Here is a 23,180-nt window from a genome sequence, read left to right as displayed (position 1 = left end):
GCGTTTGAACTCACTAAGCATGGTTCAATTCCTGCCCTCCCACTCCTCAGTCAATTTCCATATCAAAGTATCACAGTTATCAGCACAGTTTTAATAGCAGCACAGGTGAGCACTATTAAAACAATTAAAATAGGATTAAAGTGCAAAGTGTCTATTTAAAATAGTAGTGAATTCAGCAATGATGAGCTAGTGCAAAAGTCCAAATAGGTCCCTTAGTATCAAACTCTGCTTTTGGGAAATATCATTAATGAAAACTACTGTGTTTAATATGAGTGTGTCACCTTCTAGGATAGCCTCCAGTGCCAGATTTACGGAAAAAGTGGGGTGTTGGGGTGTAGACCACCCCTCTATGTCCATGGTGATGGCCCATATACAACCTTTAAAGTTAATACACACTTTAAAAACTGTAATTTGATTTCATGACATTGCAACCTACTATGTGTTGATTTTCAGTCAGATTTAAAACAGAATTAAACTGTTGTACAGGGCTCGGGCTATCATGTGACTAGAACACAACATTTAGGGGCCCATTAGGATGGCGGGCAGATTGCCCCGCCAGGCTGGCAGTAGCCACCGCCGGCCTGGCGGGGGCGAACCGCCTGCCATCCTTGCTGCAATGACCCCCCGCCATATTAAGATGGCTGCGGGGTCCGCCGCTTTTCCGCCTTGCTACCGGGGCAGGAGAGGGTTGTTATGGTCTATCAGACACCGCCAGCCATATTAGTATGGGCTGTAAACAATGCCTTTCCGTGGCGGCAATGCCGCCACAGAAAGGCATGTGGTGACTCCCTGCGGGGGCCCGATGCGGGCCCCCAAGGACTCCGGGGGATGGGGGGTGCACATGGGGGGTACCTATGGTACCCCCCTGCATTTCAAATTACAATGTTGCAGGCAACACGTGGTGCTTGTCACGTTGGGCTTTGAAATGCACAACATGCATTTTTACCATTGCGGCGGGCAATGGTAAAAATACAGGATGCTCCCGCCACTGTGGCGGGTGCATCCTAATTCAAAGTCCGCCCTTCATCCAAATAGATCCCTTAGTATCAAATTCTGCTTTTGGGAAATATCATTAATGAAAACTACTGTGTTTAATATGAGTGTGTCACCTTCTAGGATAGCCTCCAGTGCCAGATTTTTCGGAAAAAGTGGGGTGTTGGGGTGTAGGCCACCCCTCTATGTCCATGGTGATGTTGATATTTAGAAGTATGTGTCCCAAGATTTATTAGTGAATATACCATATGATCATGTCACTGATCCCACAGGCTATTCATGCTGTTGCAATCATTAGTTATAATGATCTACTATCACTCACAAAATAATTTCAAGCTCCAGTATGTTCATGTACATTGCGTTTAATCCCTGTGATAGTGTAAAATACGTGTTTTTGCTAAATCAGGATTCAAAGGATATGCAGCAAATCTTTTAGATGGGGCTGTAATTTAAATAACAATCCACATATGTGTCCGTTGATAGTTAGCCCCACTAGGAGGAATGGAGCCAGGACTATTCACAGAAAGGGGCCCTATGAGCAATAGGTATTCTTTCAAGTTGGGACTATGAATGGGCATACATGTTGATGACAATGTAGGCAGTTGTAACATAGGACATTTTTAGGGAAGTAAATGGAAGGATGGCTGTGCATGAGGTTTTTCTGTTAGATATTATTATTTGGTTGTACAATAAAAAACTCCCTATCCAATTTATGTTAATGTATTTTAGGTGTGATAATTCCAAATATAGAAAATACTCTATTGGTAATTTTTCATACTAAACTACACTGATAATCATTAAAAACATCTTCTTAAATGGTGTGCACATACTGAGAGAACAGTGCAACATCTTAGTTTTTATTGCAAGCCTTCCTGTCATTCATGTATTGCCAGCTAAGCTACACGATTGTAGGCTTAGCTGGCAAGTTTTCAGTGTCTTCATGTGTGACATTACCGTTTTCAGTGTGACATTTCACTTCCTTGAAAGTACAGTGTCCACATGAGAGCAAGCACCCCAACTGCCTGTGATGACTCTGCATAGGGCTAAGCCATCTTACTACAAGATGGCAGATATTTGCATTACATAGGCAGCACTGTCGCTGATGCACAACTGTCAAAGGGAGGTAGGCAATCAACTGCAAAGATGATGGAACAGGACTGTTGTCTTCATTAGGCAAGAACCCACTACCCACCTATGGGTGGAAGAACTTTCTTCCTACCGTAGGTGTACAAATGGAATTGGGAGACACACTTATGCTGAAAGGTACATAGAAAAGCAGTATTGCATTCTAATCAGATCCCAGACAGCTTGGCACCCATTGCAGGCATCAGAGGCATCATGAAATTGCTGGCTCCCACCAGAGAGTGCAAGGTAGCCTAATAAACAATGGAGGAAGCAGAAATCGACTTAGCGATTATTATATTTGTTTCAATACTGCCAAGTAGACTTATGTCATGTGTCCAGACCTAGACTCAATATTATTGCACCCTTCCCCGCACCTCCAAACACCCTTGTATTGGATTACATTTGCATTCTGAATCAACAACACTGTCCATTGTCAGTCCATAGAAAATTCAAATGTTAAAAAGTATTCAAGTCTCTTTTCTGCAAAACATTGGTCCACCAATCTGGTATAGAATATGTAAATGATTTGTTTTTCAAATTTAGTGCACACTAGTTAAGAAGTAATTTGTATGGGAGTACACATTAAAACATGTTTACAACTTTGTAACAAGTGTGTATCATGCCAGCAAACAAATATTTTATTTTTCATTGTTCTAAGAATCCAGAACCTGTGGAGTCTGAAGACCTCATTTACAAGCCCTTGTGTGCCAAAGGAACATTACTTTATCTTCACTGAGTTGGCACTCAGTGAAGCGTCATAATTAGAAGTCCACGTAAAGCCAATCTGCATGGCTTTTCATGGCCTTGTAGATATGGTGTGACATTGCAGTGCAAGTCGCTGCGTTGCCTCACACTGTGATGGGGAGGCGTGCCATGGGTGTTACGGTAGTGCTCCCAGATAACACCGATGGCATTGGACACATTCTCAGATTTTCAACATTCTGTAAACCTGGAAAGCGGTATACAGCCTTTACAACAAAACTTTTACAATGAACTACCATTACAACGCAACTTTTACAACGCAAACCATTACAACGCATAGCGCTGGGGGGCGCTCTAGGATAGGGAATAGGTTTAATGTACTATCCAACACCTTCCCTACTATCCACGGGGACTGGAGTTGGAATAGTAAATTAAACTATTCACTATCCAGCGCCCAAAAGCATTATGCGTTGTAATGGTATGCGTTGTAAAACTTGCGATGTAAAGGTAGGCGTTGTAAAAGTATGCGTTGTAACGTCATACATCCCTGGAAAGCGTCAAAAGCATACTCCTCCCCGTGTTCTATGTGTGGTGCATTCAGAAGTACACATAGAAGGAGGAAATCACCTCCTTTGATTTATTTTGTGCCCCTTACTGCACAAAAACAATCATTCCCACAATGCAGTGCCTGGGTTGGCGCATGGCAGTCAATTCCTCACCAACTCTGGAGGAGAAGCAGCAATGCAGCCTATCTGATATGGCACATTCCTGCCCTTTTCTTTTCTTGTACGGCAGTGCAGCAAGAAGGCTTGCGGTGCTGCCCTACGTCAAAAGTTAGTAAACGAGGTCCTGAGAGTTCTAGGAGCTTAGTGACTGGCATGTGCACTGATGTCATTGTAATAGAGGCATCCATTGATTTTTAGCTAAAAAACCTTAATGTAACCTAATCTTTCCTCAAGATACAGTCCCTGGTTTACTCAGAATTGAGCTTCCCTCACATTAGAGACCCCTACTGTGGTTGTCACTTAGGAAGAAAATAATTTGAAAAGCTCTGGTCATTGTTCACTACCTTATTCAGTCCACATTTATTGCATATAAGTTATGTGTCTATACCCTGACACAATACTTATGTTCTTATGGCAAATTACTTCCGGAAAAACTGTTCAGTTTAGCGATAGAGCTTTCTCTACTGCATTGTTAAGAGAGTGGTACAGCTTTTCCTTGATCATACAGGCACTTTCTTCTTTGATGTATTTATTTCCGAAGGAAATTGAAAACATTTAATTTCTAAATGTTCCTCTTTTTTGTCTTGCTCTGTGGGTTTTAGATTTCAACTTACAAATAGAATATGACATAACATAGCATAACATACAAAGATTGCCTGTTGTTGCTCATGCACCTTGCTCATTCTCAAGTCACACCACTGTACGGATGTATGACGTTACAACGCATACTTTTACAACGCCTACCTTTACAACACATTTTTTACAACGCAACATCCATTACAACGCATTCCATTACAACGCATGCATTTACAACGAATTTTTAAAAACTACCTTTACAACGCATTCCATTACATCGCATACTACCTTTACAACGCATACCATTACAACGCATAACATTACTTTGCATGTAAGGTAAGTATTGGATAATGTAGGGGTAATAATTACTTTTCTAACTCCAGGGGTTGCAACAGTAGGGTAAGTGTTGGATAGTGTGGGGGTAAAAATTACTATTCTAACTCCAGGGTGTGCAACAGTAGGGTAAGTGTTGGATAGTGTAGGGGTAAAAATTACTATTCTAACTCCAGGGGGTGCAACAGTAGGGTAAGTGTTGCATAGTGTAGGGGTAAAAATTACTATTCTAACTCCAGGGGGTGCAACAGTAGGGTAAGTGTAGGATAGTGTAAGGGTACTATGTGTTGTAATGCTATGCGTTGTAATGGTATGCGTTGTAATGACTGCGTTGTAATGACATGCGTTGTAGTGTCATGCGTTGTAATGGTTGCGTTGTAAATGTATGCGTTGTAATGGATGTTGCGTTGTAAAAGTTTCGTTGTAATGGTAGTGCGTTGTAAAAGTTGCGTTGTAAAGGTTGTTCCCCCCAATGTATCTAAAGTATTGAGGGCAAACTGAATCTCAATTCTTTTTTCCTTAGAGCAATGTTGTGCCTGATGAGAAGACAATAAACCCATGTTCCCAGCTGGTAAAACTGTCTTGTAAATACAATGAATAAGCAGGATGCATGCAGACCTTTTTAGAATGGATGCATCACATATTGTTAGCTACACTACATTTATACTGACATCCAGTTTGCCTACATTCTCTGGGCTTTTTCTCTGCCCAACAGATGATGCTTTGTGTTAGTCTCTGGTCGGAGAAGAATGGTGTAACACTTTGTGAAAAATATGCAAGAAACCATAGACCAACTGGAAGTCAAGATTGCAAATATCTCCATGGCTGCCATGTACTTGCCACGAGTGCTCAGATAAGCTGGAATAAATGAAAGCCAGACACTGAGAAAGGCGAGCATGCTGAAGGTGATACATTTAGCCTCATTGAAGCTGTCAGGCAGTTTTCTGGCTAGGAAAGCTACAATGAAACTGATGGCGGACAGAAGTCCAAGATATCCCAGCATGCACCAGAAAGCAACAGGAGACCCTTCATTACATTCAAGTATTATCTTTCCAGGTTGACTGTGGGTGTTATATTCTGATATAGGGGGAGCAATAAGTAGCCAGGTGGCACACATCAGAGTTGGAATGAGTGTTCCGATGCAGATAACCATGTAAGATAATTTGGGTCCAGCCCATGCCCTTAAGTCACTGTTGGGTTTGGTGGCATTGAAGGCGATAACCACTGTAATCGTCTTGGCCAAGACACAGGAAACACATAAGGAAAAAGTAATGCCAAAAGCCACCTGTCGTAGAAGGCATTTCTCAGAGGATGGATAACCAATGAAAGTCAGCGAGCAGAGAAAGCACAATGTAAGAGACACAAGTAGGAGGTAGCTGAGGGAGCAGTTGTTGGCCCGGACAATAGGAGTATTTCTATAGTGGATAAAGAGTGCCAGAATGACTACAGGGATTGCCGAGGAGGATATACTCATAGTAGCTAAAGTGGCTCCAAGAGGATCTTCATAGGAAAAGAACTCAATAGTCTTCTGGACGCAACGTTCTCTACTTTCATTGGGCCACTGATCCCAGGGGCATCTCAAGCACTCACTTGAACCTGAAAAAGAAAGCATCAATCACTTTGCCAAAGAGTTCTAGGTTTTTTTGTATTCATTGTCTTCCTCTCTAGAAACCAATTACAAGCCCCACAAAATTATGCTTGTCATCTTACCTGTTTCATTGGTAATCTCTCCTGGTGGACAGGTGATGCAGTGAAAGCAGCACAATTGCTCTCCTGGAATTGCTACTTTTCTGAACCCTGGTTGACAGCCCGGACTGCATACCGAAACAGGGATCTGAGAAGGAGATGACAGCAAACAAAGAAGAATATGAAATGAAGTTAACCCATGCATATACTTGTTCTACTTATTGGGAATTAAGTGTATGTTCTTACACAGATAGTATGGAGCTGAACTAACAATATGCTATTATGTTCTATTCTGCTAAACCTGTAAAAGCAGTTCACTGAAAGAACAGTGCAATTTTACGTTTGTCTTCTGTATCCCTCCATTTGCCAAACTATGGAAAGATATGCTATCGTTCTGAATCTCACCTGCTTCTCCTGCAGACGTTTATCATGGAATAATGTCAATGCCTCATCCATCTACAGAAGTCTGATGCAATTCTCTCAGAGTACACAACTGGGCATGCCAGAGGGAAGGGGATATTTGGACAAACAGAAACTCTCCTAGGCAGTATAGTAGATACTGAACCAGCTTTTGATTGTGACTCACACAGGGCACTTTACTGACTACTAACTTGGAAGCTGGTACATATACACAAAATAAAACAAGCTCCCTAATAATACTCTGATTTATATATACGGATGACAGTATAACAAATGGACTGACTTTATTTAATTGAATACCTGTCAGATTTCCTCTTTTAACTCAGCGTGGGTTTCTCGGACATCTGACATATTTTTAGAATTGTTTCTAGAAAAAGGTGAATATAAATGTAGGTGTCTGTGTAGAATGTGTATCTATTTCTATTTTAGAAAATTAAATGTGCAATCTTGTTTGAACACAAACCCTTTGTAATAGGAAAGACAACAAGAGCAAACCAAACTTCCAATTTTAAGTGAAGAGTTAAATCTTTCACAAAGGAAGCCTTAAAAAAAGCTTGCTTCAGAGCCTAATTTAGCTCTAGTAAACATGAATTACTGAAATGCTAATCTCCAGCTTTTGCTATACATCATGTCACATAAACCTTTCAGCAGATTAAGAAAGCAATTAAACAAAATAAAATGGTTTCTTCTCTTGAAGAAAAATAACTATAACAAACTGCAACAAGAGCTTCCATAATTTGGGTGTTTCCAAACAAGAAATGTCTGTATACAAGCTGCTTAACCACTTCGGTGCTCATGATGGCTCAAGGCCATCATGAGTCACAGTAGTTGTGTGCTCATTATGGCCTGGAGCCGTCAGAATGTTGCCGCTCCACCCACGCGCAATTAATTCCCCGCCTGTGCGGGCGAATGAATCAGTGGGCAGAGTTCTGACGAGTCCAGGCTGTCATGAGCACACGCCTACCATGACTCACGACGGCAACGCACCCACCCATTCCCCCGCACCGCGGTGAAATTCGCAGTGAAGGGGTTAAATATCTGGAGGTGTAATGAAGTGAGTATTATCTCTCCTTGGTAGACGTCTCAGTGGTATATCTTCACTGAGCTCTACAGAGGCTATGTGATGATTCATACACTCTATTTGTATATTTGGCTGACGGAATAGCAACGTATTGTTTAAAACTTTATTGATATTTCCGAACCTGCCCTGTGCCACTGCCTGTATGCTTGTATTAGCTTGCTTTTTAATTTGTTGTAACACCTTATCTTTTATCTTGCAAACCATCATTCTGCAATTTTTGACTATTTCTCCCTGTGACACTAAGAGCCTGATGAAGATCTGGACAGACGGGTTACTCCGTCACAACGATGACGGGCATCTTGTCCACCGAAATATAAATCCTATAGGATATAATGTAATTTATATGCTATATGATATTCATCATGGTTGTGACAGAGTAACCAGTCCACCAAGATCTAAATCAGGCCCTAAGTTTGCAAAATGTTTTCTAATGCTTAACCTGGCAGTTGTGTTCATGAATCTTTGACTCTAATAGCTATCACATGAAAGGTAATTGATAAGAAAAGGCCGGTGAATAGGGTATCCATTGCCAAAGGTCAATCGCATGTCTTGGGAATTCTTGAATACAATGTGTGCCTCTCCCCAGGAAGCATCAAGACAGTAGTTTTAAGAGACTACCTGTGTTTTACTAATGATGCCTCAGAAAGGCACGGGCCAGTAAGACATCAAACATGTTGTATTTTCTATTCGTGAATGTGCCTGGATTTGAAAAAGGTTGTACAGGTTGTAATTGTTCTTGAAATGGTGACCATGTAGGCTGGCAATGCAGTTAAACATTCTCGTTGGTAAGAGATATATAAAATAAGATGTTCTGTTCATACAAAAACATGTAATGAGCTTCAGTTCTATACTTTTCAGGCCCTGCTTGGCCAAGGAATTGGACAGATGAGGGAAGAAAACGTATCTCTCCATTGAGATAGCATTTTTCGAATTCCACATGATTCATGTTCGTAGACTACATAATACCCTATTTTCCTAATTAAAAATAAACATATATTTCAGATTTATAAAAAGGATTGAAGCATTCCTATGTGCCTGATGGTATCAGTGATTACTATATTGGTAATTCAGTTAATGTGATCATCCAAATTGTGAAGTCAATATTTGCCAAAATTGGATCAATACCATTTCTGAGTCCTAATAGTGATAATGATCAATTGCACAAGTGTGATGTAATGCTCTTAGATTCCTCACAAAGGCCCTCATTATGAGTGCATTGAAAATCATTGAGGAGATACTAGAGCACTAAAAGCTCTGATGCAGGCTAATAACTCTCCACTCACCAAATTCCCAGCAGTTACAACTTTTCTCTCTGGCAAGTGGAATAACTCTACTGATGGTTCCTTTCCATGCAATTTTTGGGGGATTTGGACCTAAAAAAAACTTGACATTTCAGCCAACTCACATTAGGCAGAAACCAGTGTTAATGGCCAGCAGGAGGGGGTGAGGGGGCTTGGGCGGGGTAGAGTGGAGTTTAGTAAGGGTAGGCTCGAGCCAATCCAGAGGGAGCACTGTCTGCACCCATTCGACTGCAGCAGGGTCATCCCCACAGTCGCTGTCCCTTCACTTTCTACACCAATGACCAGTTTTGTTTGTATGATGGTACAACGCATGCCTGAACAATGCATGCATATACAACGTGGTGTCTACCACGACTGTGCCTTTAGCATGCATGCCTTTACCACGCAATTTCATGATAAAGACATAATGGGTTAAGAGACATGCGGGCTGCCCTGTAAACTGTCCCTTTTCCCCTCCCCCTAAAAATTAAACCCTCACCACAAAAACTACCCCAACAACACCCCTTGCCTCTTGCCCTAAACCAGAGGTCTTTTTGATGCCGAGACCCCCTCCTCAAACGTTTTTAAGTGTAAGGATCCCCTCTTGACAAAATATTCTAAAACCTGTCCCTTCAACACCTCCTGTGGAAGTAAGCGTTATACAAATTCAACTACAATTGAAACCACACACTTCACAGCCCAATTGTTCTCTTTGCACTACCACTCAAAAAGAATGCATCTGTGTCATCACACAGCTTTGAATGATTCGATCAATTATAACCAGTACCTGCTTTCAAGCACCCTTTATTTAGATTTCCGCCTAGCACACGTTTGTATTTCTTTCAGTCAAGCTGCTGCACCCTGAGAGTTAACTGTCTGTGGGCTTCCGTTTCACAGCACAACACTCCTTGAATGACACTCCAGCTGAAGCATATTAACTATTAGAATTAACCGTCCCAGGAGGGTTGTCTTTTTCCAGAAAGTAAGGGAACGACTATTTAAATATGTTTGCAAGTGCTTTCACTGCGGAAACCATCTTCATACACGAAAGGACATGTGATTGTACTATATAAATATAACATTTGGCAGAATTGGGGAAACAGCCTTTACAACGAAGTCATTACATCGCACTACCTTTACATAGCAGTCATTACATCACAACATCCTTTACATAGCATGTCATTACAACGCAGCCATTACATTGCATGTCACTACAACGCATGTCATTACAACGCATGTCACTACAACGCAGACATTACATTTCAAGTCATTACAATACATTCAATTACAACGCAAAGTATCCTTACACTATCCAAAATTTACCCTACTATTGCGCTCACTGGAGTTAGAATAGCATTTTTTACCCCTACACTATCCACGACTTACCCTACTGTTGCACTCACTGGAGTTAGAATAGTAATTATTACCCCTATACTATCCAACACTTTAAATGCGATTTTTCGGTATGCATTGTAATGGTATGAGTTGTAAAGGTATAATGCAATGTATTGGAATGCGTTGTAAAGGTAGTTTCTGAAAATGCGATGTAATGGCATGCATTGTAAAAGAATGAGTTGTAAAGGATGTTGCAATGTAAAAACTGCGTTGTAAAGGCATGCATTGTAAATGTATGTGTTGTAACGTCATACATTCGGCAGAATTAGGCCTCAATGAGAGCAAAGAATAAACAATTTAAAGTTAATAGAAATATTAACTTACAAATAATCTTCAAACTTGTATTTGAAAGGAAATATAAATATTCCAGCACCAGGTGTCAAATGCCTTTCCAGTACAGGTTTTTTAGGCACCACAATAAAAAAATCAAAAATCGAAAGTATTTGTGTAGACTAGGTGAAAAAAAAACAGGAAAAATGACAAATATCGAAAAACAGACGGTAAGGAAAGTTCAAAGTTGGGTAGTTCTGGCCTCTGATTTCCATCCCATTTTCCCCTCGCTGAGAACAGCCTGCTCCAGCCCCCCTCCAAGCTCAGATCGCACCTTCCCTTGTATACGCAGTGCATGAATAGGCCCAGCACAAGGTCAATTAAGCTAGTACTTGCCTCCTATAGAGCCTGCCTGCCTCCTATTGGTCATTGTCGCCAAGACCCATCCTCCTTCATCAGCTGGTGAGAAGTGTGCACAATAGGATTGCTCTTTAGATCAGCTCCCAGTACGAGGCTCTCACTGGCACAGCGCTCCGATGGGGAATGCCCCCCCCCTTTCTGTGACTCCACGGCCCACCTGAGGGTCGCGCCCCACAGATTGAAGACCTCTGGCCTAAAATATCCACTACATTCTTAAACTACGCCGACCCTGCCCTGTAAACTGTCCCTTTTCTCCTGCACTAAGCCCTAAAAATTAAGCCCACTCCCCATAAGCTACTCTGACCCAAGCCCCCTGCCCTGAGCCCTAAAGACTAACCCCTACATCCCTAGACTACCCGCCCCAGGCTCTGTGCCCTGTAAACTGACCCTTTTCCGCCTGCCCTGAGCCCTAAAAATGAATCTCATATCCCAAAAATTACCCTGACTCCAGCCCCCCTGCCCTGAGCCCTTAAACACGATTCCCTACCTCCATGAAGTACCCCTACCCAGCCCCCCACCCACTCTGAGGCCTAAAACTGTCCGCTACACCCCTAAACGACCCCGTCCCTGTCCTGTAAACTGTCCCTTCTTCCCTTGCCCTGAGCCCTATAAATTAAATCCAGGCCCCAGAAACTACCCTGACCCTAGCCCCCCTGCCCTGAGCCCTAAAAACTATCCCCTACAACCCTAAACTACCCCGACCCTCCTCCCTGGCCTGTAAACAGTCATTTTGTGCGCCGCACTTTGCCCTAAAAACTGTCCTCCATCCTAAAACCTAACCCAAACCCCTCCTAAGTCCTAAGACCTACCCCACCCCAACCCCAAAAAAACTAACACTCAACCCCCAAAACCAAGCTCCAGCCCCAATTACCTCACCATCTCTTCTCTCGTTTCCTGACAGTTCTTCCTCTTCCTGTCTTACCCTTCCTATGCCTCCTCTCAGACACTAGATAGCGCATTGCCTTACGTAAGCATATGGGTTGTTATGTAACATGCGTGGTTAAGGCAATCGTGCTACAGCTTGCGGGGAAAGGGCACGTGTGGCTCAGCCTGCGTTGTTAAGGTTGTTTCCCCCCCCCCCGTTTCTCTGCAACTGGAATTATGTGGTCTGTAGTTTGGAGATACAATAATTCTGGGCCTGGATACACTCACTGTTGGGACAGACATGTCCATTAAAGATGTACAGTTGTGTTCCCCTGCTCTCAGTGCTCAACTGCATTTTCCTGGTATCCTGTTTTTTTGGGGCCCTAGCCACACACTAAACTAGTGTGCAGAGTCCTAGGCTTTTCCCATTCCCAAGAGTTAAGTCCAGGATCTGTCCTGTGATATGGAAGAACACACCTAGCGTAGTGTCCTTATGCGAAGAGTGGACTAATGTCTTTATAGTGGACTTTTCATTTAGAGTATTAGTGACCAAGAACTTTGTTTTGTGAATTCACAGTTGTGGTCAGACATGTTTACCTGTTTCACTAAAGTGGACGCCTGCTAGCCCACTTGTTGGGATCAGGGGGTGTGTCAGTTAACCCTGTGGTGCCTGAAACATGTTCCAGTGCACGTATTAAAGATTGAGAGGAAACAATTGAGGTTACCAAAGTAAGGAAAAATTAATAATGAATGTGGAAACAACTGAGGTTGTCACAGTGAAAGTTTACATAATTAATAATTGTTTAATTAGAAATGAGAGGAATGAATAAAAATGATATGGGGGAGATTTAAATACAACGTATTTACATGGATGAATATGAGAATACATTATAGTAATAACGGAGAAACTAAAGAAATAAAAAAATAATAATGATAACATTTATTTCAATGGAGTAGCCTTGGTTGCTGTATAATCCAGACAAGTTCTATTAGGAAACCAGTGTTAAGGAGAGACAACATGGGGTAAAGAATAGTGTTCTATTCTTCCATCGAGTTCAGGCCATGTTCAATTGTTCGGCAGTTGATGATCCATTTGCATTCTAATCTGTTTAGAATCTGTTGTTGGTTGTCACTCTACAGTGGGTGTGTAGGACATCAATAACGTGCCATGAGAATCCAATTCAGAATGTCCTTTCTCCAGAAAGTATTCCACTAGAGGTGCTGTGATGATCTTGCAGCAAATCCTGCTCTTGTGTTGTGATATCCTTGTTTTGATATTCTGGGTTGTTTGTCCTATATATAACAATTTGCCTGGGCATGGAATGCAGTATATCACACTGTGAGAGAATGTTTTCAGTGTGTGTTTTACATTTCCATATTAAAAAACTTTTGTATTCTACGGAGAATCACATGCCAGGCAATTGTTACATTTGTAGTGACCCTGTAACGGGGGATGGCTGAGGTAGGTCAGGAGGAAATTATCACTCTGTGTGGGTTTGTGTGCTCTGACCAGGTGGTGTTTGATATTACTGCATCTTTTGAAGGAAAAGAAGTTTCTAAGTCCAGTGTGGCAAGGACTGACCAATGCTTTATAATCATTTTAGTCAGCGTGTTACTCACGGGGCAATATGTAGTGACAAATGTAATCATAGACATGGTCGCTTTATGTTTAGGTTGCAATAGGTATTCTCGGTGCGAGTACCATGCTCATTTCATGGAGCATTTGACTAGGTGTCTGGGGTAGCCTCTGTGAGTGAGTTTCTTACAAAGGGTCTCACCTTCCTTAAAGAAATCTTCCTTAAATGTACAATTCCTGTGAATTCTGAGGAATTGGCCATAGGATAGTCCATCTCTGAGTGCTCTGGGATGGGAGCTATTGTACTGAAGCAGGGTTGTGCGCTCATTCGGTTTTCTGAACAGTGTGGTGTATAGTTCACCATCCAGACTCTTAACAGTCACATCTAAGTAGTCAGTCTGTGTACTGTTGTGATTGTGTGTAAATTTGATGTTGGGTTGTTTGTTATTGATCCAATTACAGACGTTGTGTAATACAGTACTGTCCCCAGCCAGATCATGAACATGTCATCTATATAACTGCGCCATACTCAGAATTTTTTGTAGGTGTAGGTTAAGTGCATTAAGAATGAGTGAGTTCTCTATACTGTCAACAAACAGAATCTCACAATTTGGGGTAAAAACTGCCCCCATGGATGTGACCATGGTCTTGAAATAGGAAATAGGTTTTTGTCAAGGCTATTTGGAGAAGTGAAATAATGAATTTATTGGGGACTTGATGTGCGGATGGACGTTGGTTGAGATGATTCCTGATGACCTCAATGCCCTTGTCCCAAGGAATATTAGTATACAGTGATTCAAAGTCCAGTGTGACAAGTAGTTCTTTTTCATGGTCAAAGGTTTCTGATTCAATTAAGTTTATAAAATGGGGGGTGTCTTTCACATATGTGGTAGTGCATTGGGCCAGGTCACAAATGCAATAGTTAAAGTATGTGCCCAAGGGTTCTAGGATGGAACCGCAGCTTGACAGGATGAGTCTACCTGGAGGAGCATCCAAACTCTGATGTATTTTTGACAGAGTGTATAGTACAGGTGTGCATGGAGTCTTATTGTTAAGGAATAAGAATTCATTGCGGCTGATACAACCATGTTCCCCAACTTCTTTTGTGACATTCAGGATAAGATCTCTAATTTCCTGAAGTGGATTGTGGGTCAATTGTTCAAAATGTGAACTGTTGTCTAGCTGGCGGAAAATCCCATTATCGTAGGCCACTTTGTCCTGTATTACTATACCCCCACCTTTATCACAGGGCTTAATGACTATGTTATCCAGTGTTTTCAGATTGGAAAGGCTCTGTTTCTCCTCTATGCTTGTCCTGGACTTCATTTCTCTTGTTGCAATCAATTTATACCTGGCAAGTGCGCACCAGGTGATTAAGTAAGTATCCCCTCACATCAGGCTCTTAGTAATATGCGCAGATTGCTTCACTCGTCTGCCTAGACACTTTAAGTGTTTTTTGATACAGCCCTCCGGTCTCATTGTTGCGGCCTCCCAATTTTTAGACGCTACCAATGACGCCCACCGCTGTATAACTGATACAATTCCAGCTACTAATTTTACACAGCACCGGCCCTTGCCAGGTGACCTAGTAAGACTACACTACTCCTAATAATGTGCATGCTGATTGAGCACAGACTGATCTCCTCCTGTTCCTTTTCTGGCATCTTCCTGACAGTCTCTTCACGGTGAGCAAGGCCGTGAGAGGACTGAAACGCTTTGGTTGAGGACTGAAACGCGTTGGTTGAGTTGTGCAAAATACACGCAATTCGAAATATCTCTTCCAGAGTGCTGCGTCAATGGTTGTGTAACATATATAATGGATATATATATATATATATGCAGAAATCTCCTTCCAAACAAAAGAAGCAGAGGCCAGGTAGGGGATGTCAGGAACCACTTTATTGAAGTTTTAACTCTTTTCCGGCAGATGCATTTCGGCAAGATAGCCTTTGTCAGCGCCTGGAGTTAATGAGCGTGGTGTGGGCGAAAGATGGTTAAGAACAATGTCCTGTCGCACACCGATAGGATCGCATCTGGCTCCACCTCCAAGATAGTCAATCTACCACACCTGTGGACTCGAGGATGCTGCAGAAACTGCAGATCCCAGAGTGCAGTTCTTCTGTAAGGTGAGTGATGCGGGGGGGAATCAGATGCTTGATGCGGAATTGAGGGCTGTTCACTATCGCTTGCACAAGTGTCCCGCAAATGACTTCTGAAAAGGTGCTCCCTCGGGTCCCCCAGACCGCAAAACCCCCGGAGTGCAGGAAAGATAATGACGGGGGCTCGTCAGGAAATCCAGCTTGCCCAACGTTGTGCATGAATGCTCCAACACCACTAATTCTGCTTCCAACTCCGTTGGTGAGCCTGGTCATTTCAGTATTCTGAAAAACAAATGCGCCGAAGCAGTTGCCAGTGGGTCCCAGGCGACTAGAATGCGGAGGCCTCTGTGGCGCGATACTGGCATTCGCGCTGTAAATGCAGAAATCTCCTTCCAAACCTAAGAAGCAGAGGCCAGGTAGGGGATGTCAGGAACCACTTTATTGAAGTTTTAACTCTATTCCGGCGGATGCATTTCGGCAAGATAGCCTTCGTCAGCACCTGGAGTTAATGAGCGGGGTATATATATAGTGGCAAGGGGATTATTAGGGTTTAGGGTGGATATTGGTTTTTGGGTGCCAAGGGTCTTTTAGGGTTTAGGGAGGATGTGTGTATAGGGGTTGTGGGTTAATAATGTAAGGAATATATATGTGTGTATAAATATGTATCTACATATTCACTGGAAAAACCATAGGTCACTGACCATGTCATGAGTGATGTAATTTGCGACGTCATCAGCAGTGCATTGCAGGGACACGAGTTATAGTTAGCTCAACTAACTATATGCTGAATTTCTATGGATTATATAATTCTGTACAGTGCAACCTTTTATTACATTACTTTGATGCCCCCTGGTCCGAGGGGGAAACCCGCCGGCACCCTACATAGTTAAAGAAGTTAAACTCATTGAACATGAAGTTTGAACAAAAAGGAATACAATAAGAGTGCCACACAAATTGAAATTATTTCAGTTTCCCTCTTAGACATTCCACCAATCTGTAGCTGGACACATTCAGCAGTTCACTGAAAGGTACTCACAGTCAAGTATTGTTTGAGAGCTCTTAATGGGTGTACCAAATCTGACTTTATTCGTGCCCACACTTTTAACAAACCTCTCCATACAAGTCATATAGATTTCATTCTTTTTGATTTGAGACTATGGTCAGCAGTCATTGACATGACCAAATTAGATAGAACTGAAAGCGACCACAATAATTTATCTGCCACTTTTATAGCTTTTTGTGAGACTATCCCCTCAGATCTTCACCTTTCTTCTTATTCTAGGAAAGTCCCTCTGTCCACAGACAAATGCCATCTGAAGTGGTAGCAGATTGTTGTGCGCTCACAAATTTTGGTTGCTATTTATGAGGACCTTAACGCAGTTCTTCACCACATTGTGGAGGCCAAAGACAGTTCTCCTGACCAATTAGTGCTTTTGTATTGGGCATTTTGTGAGCAAATTCTATCTTTTTTTACTGTTTCAAATGTAAGTAATTGGAATAATATAGGTATACATCAATGTTAGTACAACAAAAAATGCAGTACAATAAACTGCTTTTTAGTTAAAGACATAAAAAATAAAGATATGGCAAGTATTCTGGTCCTAAGGAATGAATACAAAAAGGCCATCACTAAAGCAAAAAAAAAACTGGGATGAACAGAGGTGGGCGGCTCTTCTGGCTACATGTTCAGCCAGTGAATTTTCTAAATTGTAGTCATTGGTCTCACGGGGATGTCCCACAGCTGCAATGGATCCTACTAATAATCTTGCTGCTACTGACTGGGTCAACTACTCTCGCAATCTTTATTCTGAGGATTCCATTGATATAACAGAAACAATAGTTACTACTGTGAACATTAAAGCTGTACCTGTATTTGAAATGATGAATATTGGACAGTCCCTAATGCTGTCACATGTTGTGTGCGACTGGCCCAGATGGCATTCCAGCAGACATATTTTTATCTGATATTGAAGCCTGGTCACCCTTCATTTTAGCTTTGGACAATGCTATAGCAGCAGGGGCATCTATCCCTGATTATTGGAAAGGTGCCATTTTAACACCTATACACAACAAGCATTTGCAATGGAATAGGTCTTGCTTTTGCAAGAGTTAGAGTTATTGGCATTGTAAATGGCAATTACTTTTATCCCTGTGTTTTTGTTTGAAGTGTTACTGATGTATGTTGTGTAGAATGGAATTATGTTGGTTGGATTAGAATATGTATTTGTGGAATTGTGTGGGGTGGTATTATATGGTGTGTAATGGAGATATGTAGTGACATTATGTGTCATGGTGAAGAGAGGGGTGAGAGCGGCAGAGAATAGATAGAAAGGAAGATAGAGAAGAATTGGTAGTTTGTGCATGAAGTGGTGAATGAACTCCAGCAGGAGGAGCAGAAAGAGTGTGTGAGAAAGAGTGAAAGAAGTGGACAGCAGTCCTCAGACGTGTACAGAGGGAGCATTTATGGATGCAGAAGACACCCAAAGAAGAGGAGGAGAGCATGGGTTTAAGGGACAGAAACCTTGAAAAGGCACTGGAAAGATATTGTGTGAAAGACCTGAAGTGAACCTTATGAGAGAGGGGGGAAGAGTGTGTGAGCAAGAGAGAGGGGTGAGAGATGGTACGAGAAAGAGAGAGAGAGGGAGAGACAGGGATAAGTGGGAGGGGCCCCCAGGGAAGAGGAGGTGAGAGTTGAACTAGTGCACAGCATGAGGAGGTACCGGCAGGTATTATAGATAGGAGATAGTGAGGGATGAGAGGAGGTCAAGGGTTTGCAAAATGATAGGGGGAGTGAGAGGGAGAGATGAGAGGGGCAATGGGTGTGTTGTGGTGAGATGACAGAGTTTGTAGAAGTGCAAGGGAGAGATGGGTTGTTGTGGAATTGTGTAGCGTGGAGTTCTGTAGTCCAACTATGTAGCATGGTGTGCTGTAGAATTATGCAGATGTTAATTAAATGGCATTAGTTGTAATGGAATGTTGTAGTGCATTGATGCTGAGGTCGTGCTGCATGGTGCTGATGTGGTGTTGAATGTGAATGTGAAAACATATCTCTGTACTTTTGTAGAACTTGTCTGCAATCAGTTTGCTGCTGATCAGTGAGGCTGCCTGCCAACGCTACTCCATCAACTGATCCATCATCAGTGTTCTGAGAGAGCAGGCCTGAGCTTTCCTCCTGTCATTCATCAGTAGCCATGAGCAAGCCCATGTCTGCCCTGTCAACATATGGTTTAAGTCTGTAGACATGAAGTACCCTATGGGGGCTCCTGGAAGTTCCAAGATCTACCAAATAGGTTAACCTCTCCCTTCTGTTCAACAATAGTGTGGGGTCCACACCATTTGTCTTGGAGAGCTGCTGGGGCCACAGGCTCCAACACCCACACTTTCTGTCCTGGCTGGTAAACAGTTAGTACAGCCTTTTGGTCATGCCAGGCTTTCTGTAATTCTTGGCTAGCCTCAAGGTTTTTAGTTGCCTTTTTCATGTACTCAGCCATCGGGGAGCGGAGACTAAGTACATAGTCCACAATATCCTGTTTAGGGGGTTTGAGAGATAACTCCCATCCCTCCTTCACCAGACAAAGTGGTCCTCTGACAGGGTGCCCAAACAGAAGTTCAATTGGGCTGTAGCCCACTCCCTTCTGTGGAACCTCCCTAGATGCAAACAAAAGGCAGGATAGCAGGATATCCCATCTCTGCCTGAGCTTTTCTGAGAGACCCTTAATCATACCCTTTAACGTCTTGTTAAATCTTTCAACTAGACCATTGCACTGTGGATGATAGGGTGTGGTGAACTTGTAGTTCACTCCACACTCCTTCCACATTGCAGTTAAGTAACTAGACATAAAGTTTGCACCTCTGTCTGATACTACCTCCTTAGGGAAACCCACCCTGTAGTGCTCCTAAGGGAAATAGCTTCTGGGTACCTGGTGGCATGATCCACTACCACCAGGATAAAATGTGCCCAGATGCTGTTTGGGGATACATTGGTCCAACAATGTCAACCCCTACATGTTCAAAGGGAACCCCCACCCCAGGTGGGCCTTTGTAGTGCCACCTGCTTTACCACTGGCTTGGTAGGTGACACAGGAGCGACAAAACTCCTTGGTGTCTTCAGACATGAGGGGCCAGTGAAAGTGAGGAACAATTCTGTCCCAAGTCCTGCTAAGGGAATATCACGGGCTAGTGACAATAGGAATCCTCTGAATGCCAAAGGTATGACCAACCTCCTGGAAGCACCAGGCTTGGGGTACCTACTCTCTGAATACAGGAGACCATCATCCAAATACATTTTATGGGTGCCACTTGCATTCCCAGCAGCCTCAGCAGCAGCTTGCTGTCTGAGGGGTTCAAGAGAAGGGCAGCTCAACTGGGCCTGACTCAGATCTGCCCTGGAAGGGCCCCTATCCCCAGAAACTCAACCTGATCAGGCTCAAACTCTTCTGGGACAGTTCCTTCTTCGGGCTCATAATCAACTTCCTCAGAAGGCTGATCCTCACTCTAAAGAGGATGATGGACAGAGCGTTTGAGCAAATCAAACACTCACCCCCAGTCAACTGATCTGGGTTTAATCCATCATCATTCTTTAGCTCACTCCACCACCCCAGTTCAGACATGGCCATATGCAAACCAGTCTGACCCTGCTTTATTTGGGCCTTCCTTCTTCTTATATTGGTGACCCCCACCATTAGAAGCGTTTTGCGGACCTTGTGAAGACTTCTGGTCTTTACCTTTCTCCCCACCCTTTTGATCTTGCTTCTTTTGGTCACCACCTTGGTTCTGTTCCTTCTGCTTCACCCTGGTTCTGACCCATGTGTCTGCCTTTTTTCCCAATTCTTGGGGAGAGGTCAGATCAGAGTCAACCAGATGCTGATGCAACAGCTGGTTCTGACAGTTAATAAGAATCTGTTCTCTCATGATTAGATTATACAATCCTGTATAGTCACACACTTTACTGCCCAGTAACCAGCCCTCCAGAGCCTTAGTAGCACAATCTACAAAGTCAGTCAAGTCCTGAGTCTGTGCCTTCTGGGTGTCTCTGAACTGCAACCTATACTGTTCAGTGTTTAAGCCGAACCAATCTATGAGAGCACTCTTCATGACATTGTAATTGTCAGCATCCTCTTCTCTTACAGTGAGGAGCTTGTCTCTACCTTTGTCTGCAAAGGAGAGCAACAGGATTGCTGCCCACTGTCCCTGGGGTACCTGCTGTACTTTGCATGCCCTCTCCAGTGCAGTAATCCTTTTGTAGATGTCATCCCCAGTCTGATAGGGAGGGACAATCTTGCTTAGGTTTATATGGTGATAAGACGTATCCCTACCACTAGGAATATTGCTGCCACCATGGGGCTCTAGCTCCATCTTTTGTCTCTCTCTTTCAAGTGCTAGGGTATCCTTTTCTAAGGCAATTTCTTGTCTCATTATCCTAAGCTTGACTTCTCTAATTCTAGCTTCATGCTCCCTCTTCTCAGGGGAGGTCCTCCTCCTATGAGAAGAGGCAGACGTCCCTATAGATGTACCAGAATGGTCAGATTCCACTGAAGGTGATTTTTCCTTCTAGGCACACCACCAGGTCTACTTGGGAGGATGGGGGAGGCCCATTCTGGCCTTCCTCACCCCCAGGTAGACTTGGATTCTCTAGGTTGAATCTACTGACATCAATCTGGTCTGCATCATCATCATCAGGGTCCTGGTGGGGCACCCCAATAAGGCTCTCCTCTTCTGATGTCTGCACCCCCTCCCCATTGCCTACCTTATCAGGATCTGATGCTTTTTTCAAGTCATCTAATACTAATATGTCTATAAGGCGTTGGGTAGTGGGACTTTGTTCTTGCATTCATTTTCTTATGGTACACAGACCCCTTAACTCTTGGAAGGTGAATGTGTCATCCTTAGATGTCTGCCCTTGGCTGACATCTGGCAGAGATCCACTAGGTCCTGCCTTTAAAGCCATGCCTAGTGAGGTATGGTGTGTGCACCTACCTACACTAATTGGTTTCCTGCTAAACCTCCCTAGTAGTTGTAGTCGGGGTGTGCTAAGCCCTTACCACCTACAACTTCTAAGTTCAACTGATATTCTCAAGATTATCTGGTAAAACAATGCAAGCTGGAATCCCACACGCTGCACACCAATGTGAGAATTTGGCCTGGAATATGATGTCCACTATTCTAGTGGGCACCTTGCACCAGTCCAAACAACCCTTATTGATGGTAGGTTTAAGACAACCTTTATAGAAAGCTATCCTAGTGGTAGCTGTGGAGAGCAGCCTTCAGGCTAAGTCTTGAAGGAGGGTGCAGTGAGCTAAAAAACGGTGATGGATCAAGCCCTGATCTGTTGACTGGGTAGGAGTGTTCTGATTAACTCAGATACTCTGTCCATCACCACCCCCTTTTTGAAATTATTTTGAAGGAATGTAAAGCAGCTTGTTTTACCAGTCTATAATCTCTTGAATGATCACATGAAAGTACACCACACAAGGTATATATATAAAATATATGTATTTATTCTAAACATAACCCCTCTAGTCTCTTTATGATGCTAGATGCCAAAGTACAATAAAATGAACTTAATTAGCATACAATAAATTGCACAGTATACGTTTTGCCTTAGGGGCCTCACAAACCATATACTAAAATAGTGGTATAAGAATCACGTGATGGATAGAAATCAGGCGTGGGGCCTGTAGAACCATTGGGGTAACCAGGAACCACCCAAGGTAGGGACACAGGAGACCCACGGGGGACGTGTGCAGTGTCTAAACACAGCCGTGAATCACTATTGACTTTCTATGGAGAAAAAACAAGTTACAACTTTAAAGATTAAGGACACTTAGAGGTGAACTAAGATGGAACCCTTTTAGACTTAGACACTTCAAGAGTCAAGACCCACGGAAGCACCGGAGTACTCGTGTTACCTCACCCAGGGAACCCAGGTGCATAGGTGCCTTTTGGTGTCGGGTTTCGACGTCGATTCCAATGGAGAGCTGCGAAGAAGTGCTGCAGGCGACCAGAGGAAAAGTGTTCGGGTGGATCCAAGGGTGGATCGGGGATGTGAAGAACCTGAAAGCAGAAGGGACAGAGTCTGGGTCACTAGCCAGTGACCAGGATGGCGACAGGAAGATGCCAGCCGATGTCGGGTGCTTTCAAGTGAAGTAGGTGAAGCTTGACTCTTCAGCCACGAGGACCAGGAGGCGTCGACGATGATCAAGAGCTGGATTTGAGCTGTCCCATGAAGGATGTTGAGTGCTGCAGCATCAGAATCCGGATTGGACCTCAGAACCCTATACACCAGTTGCCCTATCCCCCCCCTAACCTTTCTCAACTCTTGCCTGGCTCTGGGTTCTGTCCCTTCTTCCTTTAAGTCTGCCATTGTGCTTCCCATCCTGAAGAAAGCTGGCCTGGACCCCTCCCTTCCATCGAATTTTAGGCCGATCTCCCTTCTTCCCTATCTAGGGAAGATTCTTGAGAGCTACGTGACATCTTGCCTCTCCTCTTACATAGAGGAGAATAACATCTTGGCCTCTCACCAGGCTGGTTCCCGACCTGGCCACTCAACCGAGGGTGTGGTCCTTGCGGTCCTGGATGAACTGAAAGGCAAGGCCGATAGTAACCTTCCTCAGGCCTTAGTCCTTTTGGATTTGT

The 23,180-nt window shown here is 43.2% G+C and overlaps 1 protein-coding gene across 1 annotated transcript in view; it reads right to left on the bottom strand.

The window, feature by feature from the left end:
- Nucleotides 1-5,136: 5,136 nt before the first annotated feature.
- Nucleotides 5,137-23,180, bottom strand: part of LOC144797925 (vomeronasal type-2 receptor 26-like) — a 68,292-nt gene continuing 50,248 nt past the window's right edge. Inside the window, exons 2-3 of the mRNA XM_078668727.1 lie at nt 6,165-6,288; nt 5,137-6,050 (exon numbers count right to left, since the gene is read on the bottom strand). Of these exons, the coding sequence (XP_078524853.1) occupies nt 5,137-6,050; nt 6,165-6,288 (1,038 nt within the window). The remainder of the gene's footprint in view (nt 6,051-6,164; nt 6,289-23,180) is intronic.

Source organism: Lissotriton helveticus, chromosome 12 (assembly GCF_964261635.1).
Source record: "Lissotriton helveticus chromosome 12, aLisHel1.1, whole genome shotgun sequence".
Classification (NCBI taxonomy): domain Eukaryota; kingdom Metazoa; phylum Chordata; class Amphibia; order Caudata; family Salamandridae; genus Lissotriton; species Lissotriton helveticus.
This window is presented reverse-complemented; position numbering and strand designations above follow the sequence as displayed.